Source organism: Marmota monax, unplaced genomic scaffold (assembly GCF_021218885.2).
Source record: "Marmota monax isolate L192 unplaced genomic scaffold, Marmota_monax_Labrador192_F-V1.1 WCK01_AAM20220418_F8-fsc00153, whole genome shotgun sequence".
NCBI lineage: Eukaryota > Metazoa > Chordata > Mammalia > Rodentia > Sciuridae > Marmota > Marmota monax.
The window spans coordinates 590,879-607,679 of record NW_026692146.1 but is presented as its reverse complement, the minus strand read 5'-3'; the positions used below and the strand labels follow the sequence as shown (position 1 = coordinate 607,679).

General features: G+C 47.5%; 1 protein-coding gene across 6 annotated transcripts in view; it reads left to right on the top strand.

Moving 5' to 3' along the window:
• Susd4 (sushi domain containing 4) overlaps positions 1-15,740 on the top strand; it is a 187,090-nt gene extending 171,350 nt beyond the window's left edge. For 5 of the 6 annotated variants that reach the window (XM_046419085.2, XM_046419076.2, XM_046419051.2 and 2 more), the window contains 4 exons: positions 7,598-7,795; positions 9,161-9,305; positions 13,005-13,387; positions 14,297-15,740. In XM_046419085.2, coding sequence (XP_046275041.1) covers positions 7,598-7,795; positions 9,161-9,305; positions 13,005-13,387; positions 14,297-14,325 — 755 coding nt within the window. In that variant the 3' untranslated portion in view covers positions 14,326-15,740. The remainder of the gene's footprint in view (positions 1-7,597; positions 7,796-9,160; positions 9,306-13,004; positions 13,388-14,296) is intronic. The other variant, XM_046419059.2, reaches the window with a different exon arrangement.
• Positions 15,741-16,801: the final 1,061 nt, after the last annotated feature.

The window sequence follows — 16,801 nt, the reverse complement described above, 5'->3', positions numbered from 1 at the left end:
ATTGATTCCATAATTTAGTTATTGTGAATTGTGCTGTTGTAAACATTGAGGTGGTTGTATTGCTTTAGTATGGTGATTTTAGATCTCTTGGGAAAATACCAAGGAGTTGGATAGCTGGGTCATATGGTGGTTCCATCCCTAGTTTTTTGAGGAATCCCCATACTACTTCCCAGAGTGGTTGTACTAGTCTGCAGTCCCACCAACAAAGTACAAGTGTTCCCTTTACCCCCAACCTCATCAGCACTTACTGTTGCTTGTATTCTTGGTTGTTGCCATTATGACTGGAGCAAGATGAAATCTTAGTGCAGTTCTGATTTGCTTTTCCTTCAATCCTAGAGATATTGTACATTTTTTTTATATATGTTTGTTGGCCATTTTGTTTGTTTTAAGAAATTTCTGTGTCTTTTTTTGTTTGTTTTCTTTTTTTTTTTTTTTTTTTTTGGTGTTCAGCTTTTTGTGTTTATTATATATTCTGGATATTAATCCCCTATCCGAGAAGTAGCTGCCCAAGATTTTCTCCCACTCAACACAAGATCTTTAAATGCATATTCTAAATGAAAGAAACCATTCTGAAAAGACTGCATACTGTGTGATTCCATCTATATGACATTTTGGAAAAGGAAAAACTATGGCAACAGTAAAAAAAAAATCAGTGGTCACCAGCAGATGGAAGGATGATGAGGCAGAGCACAAAGAATGTGTGGAACAGTGAAACTACTCTGTGTGATGCTGTGAAGGTGAAGATGTGGCATTGTACATGGTCCAAACCCACAGAACGTACAACAGCAAGAGTGAGCCCTAATATAAACCATGGGCTCAAGACAATGATGAGGTGTTAATACAAGTTTGTCACTGGTAACAAATTCTCAGGGGAGGGATGTTGATTGAGAAAGCTGTGCATGTGTTAGGGCAGAAGGCATAAGGAAAATCTTGGCACCTTCTGCTCAACATTGCTGTGAGCCTAAAACTGCTCCCCAAAAGTCTTTACATATATGTTGTAAATGGATATAGATAGATAACAGAATAAAATGGCTTTGGGTTTTTTTCTAACCAAGACAAAAGAGCACTATATATCTTCATCTTTTTTTTTTTTTTTGTACTAGGGATTAAACCAAGGATGCTTAGTCACTGAGCCACATCCCCAGCCCTTTTTTCCCTCCCTCCCTCCCTTCCTCCCTCCCTTCCTTCCTTCCTCTCCCCTTCCTCATCCCCCTCCTCCTCCCTCCTCTTCCTCAACCTCCTCCCCCCCTCCTTCTTCTTCTCCTATTTAGAGACAGGGTCTCTCTGAGTTACTAAGTGCCTTGCTAATCTGCTGAGCCTAGCTTTGATCGTGGGATCCTTCTGCCTCAGCCTCCCAAATTGCTGGGTTTATCTTCATCTTTATGTATTTTTTTAAGGAAGAAATCTTGAACATCCTTTTCTTGTCCCTTATTTTCCAAGTCCCAGATTTGCAATAACTGTGCTTTATTTTTGCATGGATGTAAGTCCACCCCACACACACTTGCCTCTTACTCTACTAGTACCACCACGTCTGTGTTGTGAGTGTTGTTCCATGGAATACAGGATGTTTGCATTAAACATTCCATTTTTATCATGTACGTTTTGCCCTATGCTCTGCACAACTTTTAGATCTCACGGGAAGCACTGACTGGCATTGTTTTGTAGATGTTAGAACACTGACCTCTTTATTGTACTAGTTCTCAGAGGTGGGGCTGGCAAAGCTCTGGCTCACATCACTAGGACATCCTTAAAACGCACACAGGTCCTTGCCCGATGTAGCCATGAGGTAAAGAAACTGGTAATCTGTTGTTATTTCTCAACTTCTTTTTGCATTAAAAAAAAAAATGGGACCAGTACAGCATAGAAATTACAGCTCATCGACAATGGGAGAGTGGTGGACAGAGGAGGGACTATGGTTTATCATGAAGACAATGAAGTTTTTATTCACTCACTTAAAAAGTGTTTACCAAGAATAATGCTGGATACTATCGAAGTGACAAAAATTTAAAAGATAGCCCTCTCAATGAGGTCACAGATTTATACACGTATGGATGATTCTTGACTTAGTTAGGATGGTTTTGACTTAAAGATTTTTTAGCTTTATGGCTGGGCACTAGGGTGCATGCCTGTAATCCCAGCAACTGTGGAGGCTGAGGCGGTGGGGGGGGGTTGTGAGTTAGAGGCCAGCCTCAGCAACTTAGCAAGGTCCTAAGCAACTTAGTGAGACAGGTCTCAAAAGACAAAAAGAGGTAGGGATGTGGCTTAGTGGTAAAACATCTCTGGGTTTAATCTCTAGTACCAAAAAAAAAAAAAAAAAAAAAAAAGATTTTTCAGCTTTACTGTAGTGGAAAAACAATATGCATTCAGTAGAAACTGTACTTCAAATTTTGAATTTTGTTCTTTTTCTGGACTGACAGTAGACAGTAAGATCTTCTGATGCTGGGCAGCAGCTTCAAGCTGCAGTTCCACCAGCTGTGTGTTCACAAAGGGGAGCAACAGATACTGTACCTCGTGCTGTATTGCTCAGCTTGAGTGTTTGGCAGGTTGGGTTTCTTAAATGCATTTTCCTTATGATACTTTCTGTTTACCAAGGCTTTATCACGATATGGCCTCATGGTAAGCTGGGGATTTTTTTTTTTTTTGTATATGCAAATAAAATGCAGTATCTGAGGAATTCTAAGAGCATTGCCTGGGTGTGCAGGGAAAGCTTCCTGAGGGGTCTGGTGTTCATGCTGCTTTCAATCTGACCAGGAGGAACCAGGCAAGGAGTGAGGAAATGATGGCGTTTAGAGGCAGAAGAGCTGCCTTGGAAATTTTCAGGAGGTTGGAAAGAAATAGAGAGCTTATTAGGGGGAACCACGGTCTGACAGCAGGCCTCTGGCTCGCCTGTCCAGCCCAGCTCAGGTCCTTCTTAGCCAACACAGGGCATATTGAGGGTTTCAGGCCCCTACATCTCAGTCCTGCACTAGCCCATCTCCGTCGAGCTCCATGAGAGACTAAATATGGTAAAAACTGTATTCTGCCATCGTGTGTATAGAGAGGCATTTTCCTGCTATTCTGAAAGGAGCTATAATCCTCTGTCATCAAACAAGGAGCAGAGTGTTGACACCTGCTGGACAATAATTATTGTCCATTTCTGGCCATACTGCAGCGGAGCCTCGCTTGGACTCTGCCTGGAACCACAGAATGTCTAGACTGCAAACCTCATAAAAGCAATAACTGCTGCTAATAATCTCTAAAGCTGTGAGAAACATGTTAAAAATAGAGTTACAGAAGAATTTTTGTTCGTGCCTGCCACAGGTTCTGGCAGGTATGGCTTGCTTAGAACTAGTGGCCGATGGGATCTGAGTCACAGGATGATTGGAAGGGAATTCTCAGGGGTAGCTTTGCACTTTTACTCACCAGCAGTCTAGGAACATGTGGGTTATTTCAAATGCTGACCATGAGGTCACCGTGCCCTGTGTTGGAGGCTTCTGTGTGTGCCTTCCGTTATGTGGCATTGTCTGCCTCTTAGAGAAGGGGCAGAGAGGACAGGGTACCAGAACTCAGTTTAGCTCCAAGGGCAGGCTGTGTTGGATGGAAGTAGAAGTCCCTCAGGATTTTTAAATAAGTTTCAACAAGTTTATAAATTAATTGTGCTTTTGTTGTTTCCTTCCAAGTCAGAGAACACTTCCCCACCCTCTGCCCTGATTGCACCTCTCAGGGGTTTCCTTTAACAGAGAAGCTAATGGTCTGCCAGGTGCAAGGTGTGAAGACAAATGTTTCCACTTAGAGGCGAATGCATCTCCATTACAAGGGATCATGACAGTCTCAGAAGGAAAGACTCTGCAATGGATGGATTTTACCCGGCCTCCAAGAAAACATGACAGTTAGATGCAACCAGGTTCTCTTCGGGACTACCCTGTTACAACCCAGGGATTCTAACTGCATAGGACGCCTGGCATGGCAGTCATGGGAAGGGTGGCACAGGGGCTCCAGCAAGTTTGGGCACCAGTGATAACCACTAGCTATTATTTACCATGTCCTCAGGGTGTTCCTGATGTTTGAGCCATGATTTTAATACAGCTTATAATCTTCACAACGACTTAGTGAGTTGGGAACGGTTTCTCTGATGGGAAAGTGAAGACCTAGGAAGTTAAACAAGCTGCCGGAACACCTCACAGCTCATCAAGGGTGGAGCACTGATTTGAACACAAATTTGGGTAATTCCACAGCCCAGCCTCCCTTTGTCTCATTAAATGATGGATCGTACAGTACAGCAATCTTTAGCACATCACAGGACTGCTTGCCTTGGGGTTGATGTTATGGTTTGAACAGTCCTGTATCCTTGAGGCCAAGTGAGAAAAATTGGTGCTGATAACAAACATGCATATATTCACGGGGCCTCTTTCATGAGGTTTTCTGGGCCTTGAAAACAGTTCTGGTAATTTTCCAAACCTACCAGGGCCCTTGGGGACTTTTTGGAGAGCCTGCTAGGAGGAGAGCCTCAGTGCTCTGGATGCTGTAATTTTCATCAAATTCATGCATAATCAAGGTGTAGCACACGATGTTTTGATGTATGTATACATAGCAAAATGATGACTGTAGCCAAGCAAGTTACCTGTCCTCCTCACACAGTTACCTCTTTATGTCTGTGGTGAGAACACCTGAGATCTACCCTCAGCCAATTTCCAGGATACAACACAGCATTGCTAACCATGGTCCCTTGATCCAGATTTGTTCACCCTCCCTAACCGAAACAGATACGCCCTTTGAGCAATATCTGCCCACTTCCCCCACCTCCCTACGCCTGGTAACCACCACTCTATTCTGTTTCTATGAACTTAACTTTTTTGGATTCTACATATTGGTAAGATCACGCATCGTCCAGTATTTTTCTTTCTGTGTCTGGCTTTTTTCATTTAGCTTAATGTCCTCCCTGTGGTCACAAATGGCTGGATTTCTTTATTTTTCAAGGATAAATAATACTCCATGGCATGTGTGTTGTGTGTGTGTGTGTGTGTGTGTGTGTGTGGCCTTTCTTTTAAAATCCATTCATCTGTTGGTGGACACTTAGTATACCCACGCCCATAGAAATGACTTCCACTAGCATACAGCTGGACTCCACTGGTTTGCGGTTATGCTGGGAACCTCAGGCAACCATCCCTAGAGGTCACTGGGGTACCCTTCCCTGTGTTCTTACAAGAACTGAGTGGAGGAAAAATGGCATAGAGGAGGGCCAGTGGATTGGGAGGAGCCCTCGCTGACTTACCCCTGGACCTCTCAGACCAGCTACCATTGCAAGTGCCTTTTTCTCTGTCCCTCTTCCTCAACTGTTATCTTCCTTGGATCTTCCCAGAACACCCTGGAGATATTGAATCTGAAAAGAACCCCCATTTGTGTAAATGGAAATGCAGAAGTGATGTGACTCCATGCCATGGACAGCAGTAAAGGGCACCTGCCAGCCCAGGGAACACCCCTGGGGCAGCAAAAGCTCCTCAGCCTTCAAAGTCAGAGCTTCTAATCATGGCTACCAGTGCTCACCCGTGGGGCCCTTCTAGCAACCCACCTGGCAACCAACGTTTATTGAGCACACCCTGGGCTGTGGGCCTCAGGTCTGTCCCTGGGCCTTCCCTACACGACACCATGTTACAGGCAGAGTTCCCGCTGAAGACCTCATTTCCTAGGCTCCCTGGTCACCTGGCTTCCCACTAGCTCTGCCCAGAGGGAGGCTGGAGGGTGGCAGGTGGAAAAACTAGGTCTTCTCCTCCACTCTTTCTGCCTGGGGACATCTCCTGCAGTGTCTGAGTGTCCTTGGCTCCAGCTCCTGCAGAATAGACCTCTGGGGTTCCAACTTCTACTGAGGACCCCAGCAATGAAGACCCCTTCATCCTACCCACCCAATGGTGGCAGTGGCCTCCTGCAGCTGCTGATCTTGGGGTGCCCCTGTTGGCTTCTCCTCTCTCCCATCACCCATATAAGCCACTACCTCATGATGTTCCCTCTCTTTAGAGACTTGGGTCTTGGCTGGACCTACAGATTCATATATGTTGGTTCTGAATGAAGGCTTTACCGGCATTCCTTAGAACAGCCCCCAGGGACTCTTCTTGTTTTACAGATTAGAACCCTGAAGCTCAGAGATGAGAAGGGACTTGGTGTCTCATGACTAGAGAGTAGTTCAGCCAGAATTAAGGCCTACTTCTGTCTAGAGCAAGCCTGGGCTCCCACTCACTCCTCTGGTTGCTACTTTGAGCTTCTGTTTCCTCATATCTAAAAGAGACAAAATAGGTCTACAGTGCAGCACTGTTTACAGGGAGGGAGGGAAAGAGGGGGAGAATGAGAGCGAGCAAGCGAGAGTGAGCCTGTATCCATCCACATGCCTTGAGATGCCTCCATGATGGGTCCCATCTTGTCACCCAGCCTCAGTGGGCATGTGCTGCCAGTGAGTCCTACTATATGCTTTTTCCTGTGCCCTTCACAGGGAAGCCAATGTGGGGTGGTGGCTCTCCCTGCAAAACCAGCCAGTAAGTGATGGGCAGTACCCAGGGATCTACACTGTCTAGGGCATTTGGTTGCCCCGAGCAAGGGGCTTGAAAGTTAACTCTCTTTTGGATTTGTGTGTTTTTTTGTTTTTGTTTTTGCTCTAAGTTCTTAGAGGTTTCCACAGGTGTGGGTTTTAGGCTGCCGTTGGTAGAATTCATGGTTTTATTATTTCCTGAAGAATGCTATTTATTTCTTAGTCCTTCTCCATGAAAAAGAGCTCTCTGTAGTAGGAGATGAATAAGGACCAAACTGCTAAAACTGTCTTTCTGGTTCCAGAGATAGAGCCATTCTTTCCTTGCAGCCTATAATGCAATCTCGAGATAGGAAACTAAAACCAGCTTTTCTTTTCCCCCAATCTCATGGAATATTAGAGTCAGAAAACCCTCAAACTTCATCTAGCACAGAATAAGCTTCTATTTTGCAGAGGAGAACAATCAAGGCTTCTGGATATTAAGTGAACTGTTTAAAGTCACACAGTGTGTTGGTGGCAGAAGCGAACCTAGAACCCAAGGTGTCTCATTCCCCATTATGGGAAGGGTGTGTGTGGCCTGGATCCACAAGCAGAGGTAGAAAAATTGCTCCATGTTTGTCATCAGCCAGACCCCAAGATGACACTGGAGGATCCGGTTAGGACCACAGCCCTGTGTTTCAAACAGTTCCAAATCACTACTGTGGTTGCAGAAAAGCAGACTTGGCATAGCTGTGCCTTTGGGTAAAGATTTTGTCCACAAATATCTTAATTTTATTTACTAGGCTGTCTGGCACATAATAGCATGCATTATTAATAGAGTAGCTAATACCATCTATTAAATAGGCACACTCTTTGCATTGTAAAATGAGCCTCTCTTTTACGGTGTGCTTTACAACACCATGTGAAAGCAGCATGTGCTCAGAATATTCGATTTGACCTTATGTGAAAATACAAAAGAAGGGGCCAATGCTGGCGCATCTCAGTGTCCTGGTGATGAATGCAGAAGCACATCTTTAAGCCGCATGCTCTCCTGGACCAGCGTGTGTCTGAAGGGCTTCCGACAGGGTGAACCTCTGGTTCTGAAACTCTTATTCTCCCCCACTGCCCAAGTTTGTCCACTACCTCCAATGGTGAGTCACGGAGATTTCATCTGCCACCCGCGGCCTTGTGAGCGCTACAACCATGGAACTGTGGTGGAGTTTTACTGCGATCCTGGCTACAGCCTCACCAGTGACTACAAGTACATCACCTGCCAGTACGGAGAGTGGTTCCCTTCCTATCAAGTCTACTGTATCAAATCAGGTGGGTCCCTCGGAGGAGGAGTGGCAGGCCCTCCCCGGATAGCTTGTGTCTGCTCCCCTCCCACAGCCGGCATCAGGAACAGGTTGTGGAAACGTGTTGCTGATATGTAGGGCTGGGCTGTCCTGTGCCAGATGATTCCAGGCCCTGTTCTGAGGGTCGGGAGTACTAACCTGTCCATTCCCAGGTTAAAATGCTGGTCCTCTGGACAGGGTCCCTAGTCCCTTGGCATTCATGAAAGGACCTCGGCCTCTGGTCAGTTTTCTCCCGTCTTTGGCAAGAATACAGGCAAGGATACAGGCCTTGGGGTGTAACCAGAATCCTGCACCCTGCCCTGGGACTCAGTGATCCACCTTTCTCTTCCACTAAAATTGTATATGAGAATATAAGTGATACTATGGACGCTTAGACTTTTTCTCACTTACACAAATGGAGGCCATTTTCAGGTTCCAGTGCTTTCCTAACTTAGTGACAAATTACTTGGGAACTAGCTTCACCACTCAGCCCACCAAGGTAGTGACCACATGACAGAGGCCTGGGTACCGGCATGCCAGTCTCCTGCCCTGCCCTTCCCTTCCCACTCTCTCCAGCATTTGAAGACCATGGCCATGGCCACTGCTCCAAGCCACAGTGATGGCTGCATGCTGCCACCCTGGACACAGCACGTGAGGGACATGCTTTGTTAATACTGGGAATCTGGAGGCACACAGGTGTCCACGTGAACCAGCAAGGGGAGAGGTGCACAGAATAAGAGGATGGCCACCGAGCATGATGAGAGGAGGGAGGAGGAGGCAGGGGACGGGGTAGCTTGTGGCAAAAGGCTGAAGCTCTATTCTGGAAGGGTCTGTTCTTTCTGAATCTTACTTTCAGGCACTCGATGGACAAAGTGAGGCTGAGGGCTTTGGGACAGGCCTGTCCCCTTAATCCTCCTTTTTTGGCTTTATGCCACCACCCTTTACCCCAACCAATAACAAGTACCAGAACATCACCAAGGCCTATAGTCCCACTCCTCCCTCCCCCAGCCCTTGGTCCATTTCAGAACAACTTCCTTCAGAAAGAGGACCCCTGCCACTCTCTGCACAAGGAGGCCCATTATTCAGATTATGCCAGGCTCTCAGGCCAGGTGTAGAATCTGAACGGGAAGGTCTGCAACCTCACAGAGCCCATGATGGAGATGGGTTTTAGTGTTGTGTGAATCCTAATGTGATTTATAGGCACTGTGCCAGGTGCACGGTGTCACTGTGAGCCCCAAGGGCCAATAGGTACTCTCTGGGTGTCTCATGTGCCAGATGAATCCATCAACAGAACCTATGGGAATTTGGCACCCACAGCACAAACCTCTTGCATGGTTCTGTTCTCTCACGGCAGAGCAAACATGGCCCAGCACCCACGAGACCCTCCTGACCACATGGAAGATCGTGGCATTCACGGCAACCAGTGTGCTGCTGGTGCTGCTGCTTGTCATCTTGGCCAGGATGTTCCAGACCAAGTTCAAGGCCCACTTCCCACCCAGGTCAGTGCAGCAGAGTGAGCATGTGACAAGTGTAAAGCCAAGATCCTTGGGTGGAACAAGGAAGAGAGAGAAGCATCTTCCAGAAATGTTTTGGGGTATCTGGGGGCCAGAGCACCATGGGCCTCATTTGTCCTTCCCCCAGGAGAACATTCTGGGGCGAGCATTCTGAGGGCTGGAGAAGGGAAACAAATGAGGGGCTGCCTGGTGCTCACTGCCCCACAGGGCGCCACCTTCATGTGGCCCTAGAGGATTAGACATGTGCAAAGGACATAGGTCCGAGGTGTGTATCCAGCAGAGGTCAGTTGTGTGTGCAATGGGCAGTCTCAGGTGCCGCAGTCTGGCTGGGCACACAATCACGAGCCACCACACAACTTGTAGATTCAAACAGCAACTCTTTATTCCCGAACTCACACCAGCCGTCTACAATCACGTTCTGGGGAAATCCACGTTCTCTGCCCAAATCCACATCCACTGGGCTTCTGTCTCCCAAAAAATACTGTCTGAATCCCGTGAGAACTCAAGGGGAACTCAGGCAGCAGGATACGCCCTATTCCCGGCAGGAATAATCTTAAACCTTAAACCTGGAACCTAAACTGGGAATGCCCTAAACACGATTATCTTAAAACCGGGAACACCCTAATCTGCCTTGGTCCTTGAGCAAGGTCACCTACATTCAATGTCACTGCAACATGTCAGCAACATGGGGTACGCTGGCAAGGAAATTGTCATACCTACTTGGCTAATGGCTCCCAGCACTCAGGAGGGAGAACAGACATGATGGGCAATCAGGAAAGGACTAGTGAGCCTCTGCCTGGAGTCTAATCTGAGCCTGCTGAATGGGATATTTGGAGGGTGGATCTCTATACCCCGACCCCGTGCCCCACCCACTGCCCCTGTTGGCTACACAAATAAGCTCAGCCTGGTGTCTTCACCCCTGTAGTTATCATAATGATTTAGGACCTAATGCTTCAGAACAGGGAACTTCCCCCACTAAGAACAGTCTAGCTCCCAGGATCATGCAAACCACCCCTGAAAGGGGGAATTTTGCTTAGGGAAGGAAAAGGCTCCTGGAACCAGCCACCTCCTTCTCTCCCCTCCAGGAAAACCCAGTGTATCTCTCACAACTCCCTATGAGGAAAGGGACAGCTTATTGGGGACAACATTCACTCCCTTTCCCTTAGCCCCACCCCTCCAGGGCAGGACACCTCACTTCCCTTAGCAATGCTAAGTCGGCATGTGTTAGTCAGCTTTGTGGTCACTATGATGAAATACATGAGATAAACAACTTCAAAGGAGGAAAGATTTATTTTGGACACAGGGTTTCAGAGATTTTAGTTCATGGTCGGCTGGTCCTATCACTGTGGGCCCGAGGCAAGGGAGAACATCACTTCAGAGAGCACACAGTGGAGCAAGGCTGCTCAAGTCACATTAGCCAGAAAGCAGAGAGAAGGGCACGGGAGAGAGGCTCAAGTCCCAAGATCCCTTTCAAGGGCCCGTGTGCAATATCTGATTCCTACCACTAGGTCCTACTTCTTAAAGTCTCCACAACCTCGCAGTAGCGCTATCAGCTGGTCCTCAACACACGAGCCTTTGGGATGGATCCAAGTCATAACAGTGAGTTAGAATCCCTGCAGGGTCATATCTTATAGGCATGCCACTTTCCCTAGCCATGAAAGTGTGCTAGGTATAGGGTCACCTGCACCCCTTTCCATACCAAAAGATGTGTCTGTGCCACCCTGGTGCCATCACCAAGCCCATCCTGAAGTGCCAGAAACTTCCTTCCTCTCAAACCTGCCATCCATTCTGAGTCTGCATCATTATTATTTATTAATCCAGGAACCATGTTATATCACTGAGCAATTACGGTATCTCAGAAAGGCCGAAGGATCACAAAGAGGAGGCTAAATACACGGCTATGATTTATAGTACATTAGAGTACTTTAAAATGGCCCACAGAAGCTATTTTTCTACTTATGCTTGGAAGAAGTTTCCAGGATATCGACTAAATATGAAGATGTTTCAAAAATGTTCTCAAAACTCTTTCACTTGATGTTCTAAATCCCTTGAGTGTTTCCGTCTTGTATTATTCTCTAGTTTTGGAAAATTCGATTCCATCTGTCCAAATGGATGGTAAGATTCTCAAGGGCAAGTCAAGAATGAAGATTGTTCCCCGTGTCCCAGGAATACAGACACTGTGGAGATGTTTGATGACAGGGCATATGACAGCTGAGCAGCCTGGTTGGGGCTTAGCAGAGGGGAAGCTGACAGGTCATGGGGGACGCCGCCTGAGCACAGACCATTAGGGTGGTAAATGGAGAATACAGAGAGGCCTGTCCTGGACAGGATGACCTGGAGGTGAAAGGGACAGAGAGGAGACCTGAGAGAGAAGAGGAGGTCCTTTGTCCAGGATGCACTAACTAGTGGCTCTAAGAGAGGCAACATCAGATTCCAAATATCCTTCCCTCCTGCCTGCCACCCTCTAGGGAGCATGGGCTTTGACAATCTTCCACCCTCTCCGGGTAGCCTTGAAGAACTATAGATCAAGGAGCTCACCACCATGAGCCGTAGGCCTTTGCAAGATGTTTCTCATAGTGGACTCCAGACCATCCTTCAGTCATTAGAGAAAAGTGCAGTCAGATACTGTCCTCTACCTCAGGTGCCATGTCCAGACCTTTCGTATCTTTGGGATTTGGAGCCATCAGCACTTGGGGATTCAGGCTCCTCCTGCCCAAATGGGTCACCTTTCCTTCCTGACATGTCACTATCTGACCTCAATGCAGCTCAGAGCTCTAGCTTTCAGCAGAATCAGTAAGTTCTGTCCGCCACTTACCACTCTGGGTTCCTTCTGGAGCCAGGAACAGAGTGCAGTGGTCCGATGGAGCCCAGGGTTGGTGTCAGACACCACCTGGGCTCAAGCCCAGCTGTGCTGACCATGCAGGGTGATGAGATATACAGGGGCCAGTCCCAGAGCAATGCAAGTGCCCCTACATAAGCATGCCTGTGAGGTAGCAAATTGGCTTCCCAGCCACCACCAGAGCTCTCATGCCAGCAGCACAGGCTGTGCGTAAGCTACCATGCTGGAGGAGTCAGGAGGTGGCCTATGAACCCACGCAACTTGAATGAGGAAATCAGGTCAGAGCGTGCTCCTAGTCAGACTTTTTCATTTTGTTATTATTCTGTCTTGTGTAAAAATGAGTGGTTTTTATACTATACCAGAAAACAAAACATATCAGGCACAGACTAGTCATCTTCCACGGGGCACTTAGGGTCCACCATTCCCTGGAGGTTTCACGGTGCCACTCTGCTTTCAACAACCATCCCGGGAGATACAGCAGAGGCACTTTGGGATATTCTGCTAGAATGGGACACATGGTTCCTTCCCTTCCATACACAAGTTCATAGCCCAAACCCAGAGGCCAAATTAGGGAGGAAAGAAGTACAGGAGGTAGTAGATCTCAGAGGCAACAGGAAGCACTGAGGCAGGAGGACACAAGAGTGACAAGAGCAAAACCTCTTCCCTCTCAAGCATGGCCATGGTGGGCTTCACTGTCTACCAGAGCAGACCCAGAAATTAGGCTGGTTCTTCTGTACCACCATCCATGCTGGTTTCTAGCACCCACGGGAGCCCCAAGCATCCCAGCTCTGGTGGGGAGCACTGGAGTAGCCTTCTGACTTATTGACACCATTTCCTCCACACAGGGGGCCTCCCAGGAGTTCCAGCAGTGACCCTGACTTCGTGGTAGTGGATGGTGTGCCCGTCATGCTCCCGTCCTATGATGAGGCTGTGAGTGGTGGCTTGAGTGCCTTAGGCCCCGGGTATCTGGCCTCGGTGGGCCAGGGATGCCCTATACCTGTGGACGACCAGAGCCCCCCAGCATATCCTGGCTCTGGGGACACGGATACAGGACCAGGAGAGTCAGAAACCTGTGACAGCACATCGGGCTCTTCTGAGCTGCTTCAGAGTCTATATTCACCTCCCATGTGCCAAGGGGGCACCCGCCCCACCTCGGACAACCCTGACACAATTACTAGCACGGTGGGGGAGGTGGCATCCGCCAGCCCGGGCATCGACATTGCAGATGGTAAGTATTTGCCCCAAGGCTGAGCTGCACCTGTAAACACCTCACACCCAGCATCGTTAAGCCAGCCCCTTGCTGCGCACAGCCCGGCTCCCTAGCTCAGGGCTGAGTCATTTGCCTTCCACTCAGTTCCCATTGCTTTCTGCTTTCTGTAATAAGTAGAGGCTTTGGCCAAGGCCAGTCATTGTAAGGAATGATTATTATTTTGCAAATAATAGGTCCACTAATGGAAATTTTAGGAGACCCAAAGGGCACCACGCCATCCAGAGTAGAAAGGCTACAGTGGCCCTGCTTTAGTTTTGTAGCAGGTATGTGATACAGGATGTTTTCCTTCTTTATCCCTTAATTAGGCAGGGCTTCTAAAAGCAGAGCTTAGGAAGAGGATAACACACCCAGGCAAAGAGAAATGTCAGGGCCCTGACAGTGTCCCCGCCCCAGAGAAGTGCTGTGTATATAGAAGTTACTTTTACCCCATGTGAGATAAAAGGTGCTCATGCACCTGTTACAAAGAAGGGCAGAGTACAGCTCATGGAAAGGGAGGGAAATGTATCAATTATTTAGGGATCTGTTTCCCAGGGGAGGAAAGCACCAGCCCAACTTTGCAACTATGAATTCTATTTTATGGCATTAGCAAGACAGAAACAGAGGCCTCTTGGGTCCCCACACAGTACCTTTCCTGAAAACCACACTGCCTTTCTGAACTTGAATCTGTCACTAAAGTCTAACACTTTATTTTATTTTTTTAATGAACTGGGAATAGAATCACAATTGCTTTCCAGCAAATAGATGTTATACCAAAGAGTTGGCTTATTTGATCTTTCTTCTCCTCACTGATTTCTGGAATTGTCAAAATTCCAAATTGCTATGGTGTTTTTAGTTATACTAAGCTCATAAGCGTGTCTGCTTTAACAGAGATTCCTCTAATGGAAGAAGATCCCTAACTGGGTGAACTCCTCAAAATTCGACTGCCCCTTGGGGAAAGGAATCTTCAGCCTTGGAGGGAAAGCCACAGACAGACAGAGCTTGAGGGCATGAGGGACATTTTCTAATCTATCTACATGGGGACAGTGATTCACATCATACACCTCGAACTCAACAGTGAGGCTAACAAACTGCAGGGGCAGTGCTTTTAAAAGACACTAGAGGATTTGATAAGACCAGTGGGGAACGGAGCGCAGAGGGCAGACCCCTGTGCTGTCCTGAAGGGAGGTGTTGAGTGTGCTCAGTCCTGCGGAACCTGGGGCAGTTCCATATGCACCCACTGCATCACACATCCTGTTGGCCTCTGTTATGAGTGCTCCCTGCCCCCTCTGAAAGCATGTCACATTTTGTAAATTTGCTTCTCAAATCTGCTTCAAACTGTTGCTGGACTCCAAAGCTGGACGGGTCAGCCTCTGCAGAAAGTCCATGTTGAGCTATCAGAAGAGGAGCACACCTCCCCTGTGCCCTCAGTAAGGGACCAACTTCCAACAGAGAGGCTCTCAGATGACATTCGGACCATCTTCCTTCAGCCGGGAAAACTCTGCTCAGAGCAGGATGTGGCGGTCCCCATCAGAAAGGGAAGGAAAGACAAGCAGACTCTACTTTCTGGCAATTTCTTCAAGGAGGGGAGTTCTCGTACTCTGTGCCATGGAGCATCAAAGCATCAGCGTTTGGTGATGGAGCATCAGTATTTGTGTTCGTGGTATGGCACATGGATCCCTGGTGTTGGCTAAGTTGCGTGACTTTACATATGATCAGAATGTGTTCAAATATATCTCATGGTGGAGAAAGTAACTAAGGTAATGTTTGGTTTGGGACTTTTAAAAAGACTCCATCCAACAGTTGACCGAGTCATGAGTTTCTTTCTGGGTGACTGTTATGTTGTTGCCCTTACTCCAAAACTTAGACATATTTTTATTTTCCAAAACAGAAATTGTTTCTGTAAACATATTCTTCCTCCAAAGAAAGTGAATTCTTTATTCCCCCTTTATTTTGTCCTGCAGAATCAGGAGGCTCCTCCCAGCCCCAAAACTGCCCTCCTGTCTTGCTTCTGGGCCTTGAGCTGCCTCGCCTGCCTGCCATCCCTACAGTCCTGCTGCAGGGGTCTCAACAGTGCCCACTGGGTGTTGTTCCTATGAAACTGATTGATTGATATATAGCAAACAAACAAACAAAAAATGCCCTGACTCCGAAAGTGTCTCTTCAAATATATATTGGTTTGTGGAGTTGATTCCTTTCCTCCTCTGGGTTTTAGACAAATATAAACAAAACTCTGATCCATAAAATTGCTGTGCCGACAGAGCAGTGAGGGCTGGAAGCTTGATCGGGTCCTGGTTTTTTCTTGACACAGACTGATTAAAAATTAAGAAGAAAATGTCAGTTTGAAGCGTGACTTTAATAGTGGAGTGGAGTTGGGCGGGCAGGAAGCCGGTGGCAGTGATCATGGGTGATGGGAAGAAAATGTGGGCTTAAGAACTGGATGCTGGTCTCGGGTTGTGGCTCAGGGATAGAGTGCTCGCCTTGCACATGTGAGGTCCTAGGTTCGATCCTCAGCACCACATAAAAATAAATAAATAAAATAAAGGTTTTGTGTCCAACTCCCACTAAAAAGTAAACTAAAAAAAAAAAAAAAAGAACTTGAGGCTGACCAAGAAAGAGGACACCTGGAAAGGGCTTGCCTAGCCATCACCTAATGCAGAGCCCACCCTTGGAGGAGGCACCATCAACAGTGACAATGGCGTTGAGCACGTGGTTACAGTGCTGGTAATTAGAGATGGGGTGACAGCCTCACCCTGCCCCGGCACAGCTTCATACCACTGGTCCCATTTATTTGAAGGAGCCGGTATTCACAAGGGTGGGTGGGTGTTAGGCATCACATGGCCTGATAGTGTGGGCCAGGTGGGAACAAGGGAAATAAGCCCTGTGTGGACAGCCTCCACCTGCGAGCCAGAGCTGAGCTCTTCTCTATTCTCACACCTGTCCTCCCTCCCATGCCCTCTACATGTAGCTGTGTCTCTGAGACCACTAGGTGAGTGTTCGATGTTCCATGGGACACACAGAAGGAGGCATGCAAGGCTAACTCTGTGGCCTCCCTTGCCTTCTTCCAGAAAACGTAGCAGCAGTGGACAGCCACCAAGCACAGGATTGCCTTGCCAGCCCTAGCCCCGGGGGAAAAAAATTCCACAGTGCCAGAGACTTCAAGGTATTCGTGGCAACATAGTTCTAAGCACAGAGGCTGGCAGGAAGGCAGAGCATCTTAATTGCAACATCAGACGATGCCCAACCAAATCCCCAGGACGCTCCCTGCCATCCCTGTACTCTGTAGACACACCAGAGATTCCGCTACAAATATTTACAGTGCTGTTGTTCTCACTACTGTGAGCATATGTGGCAAGAAAGAATCCACATGGCATTCCAAGCATGTCATGATCCTGG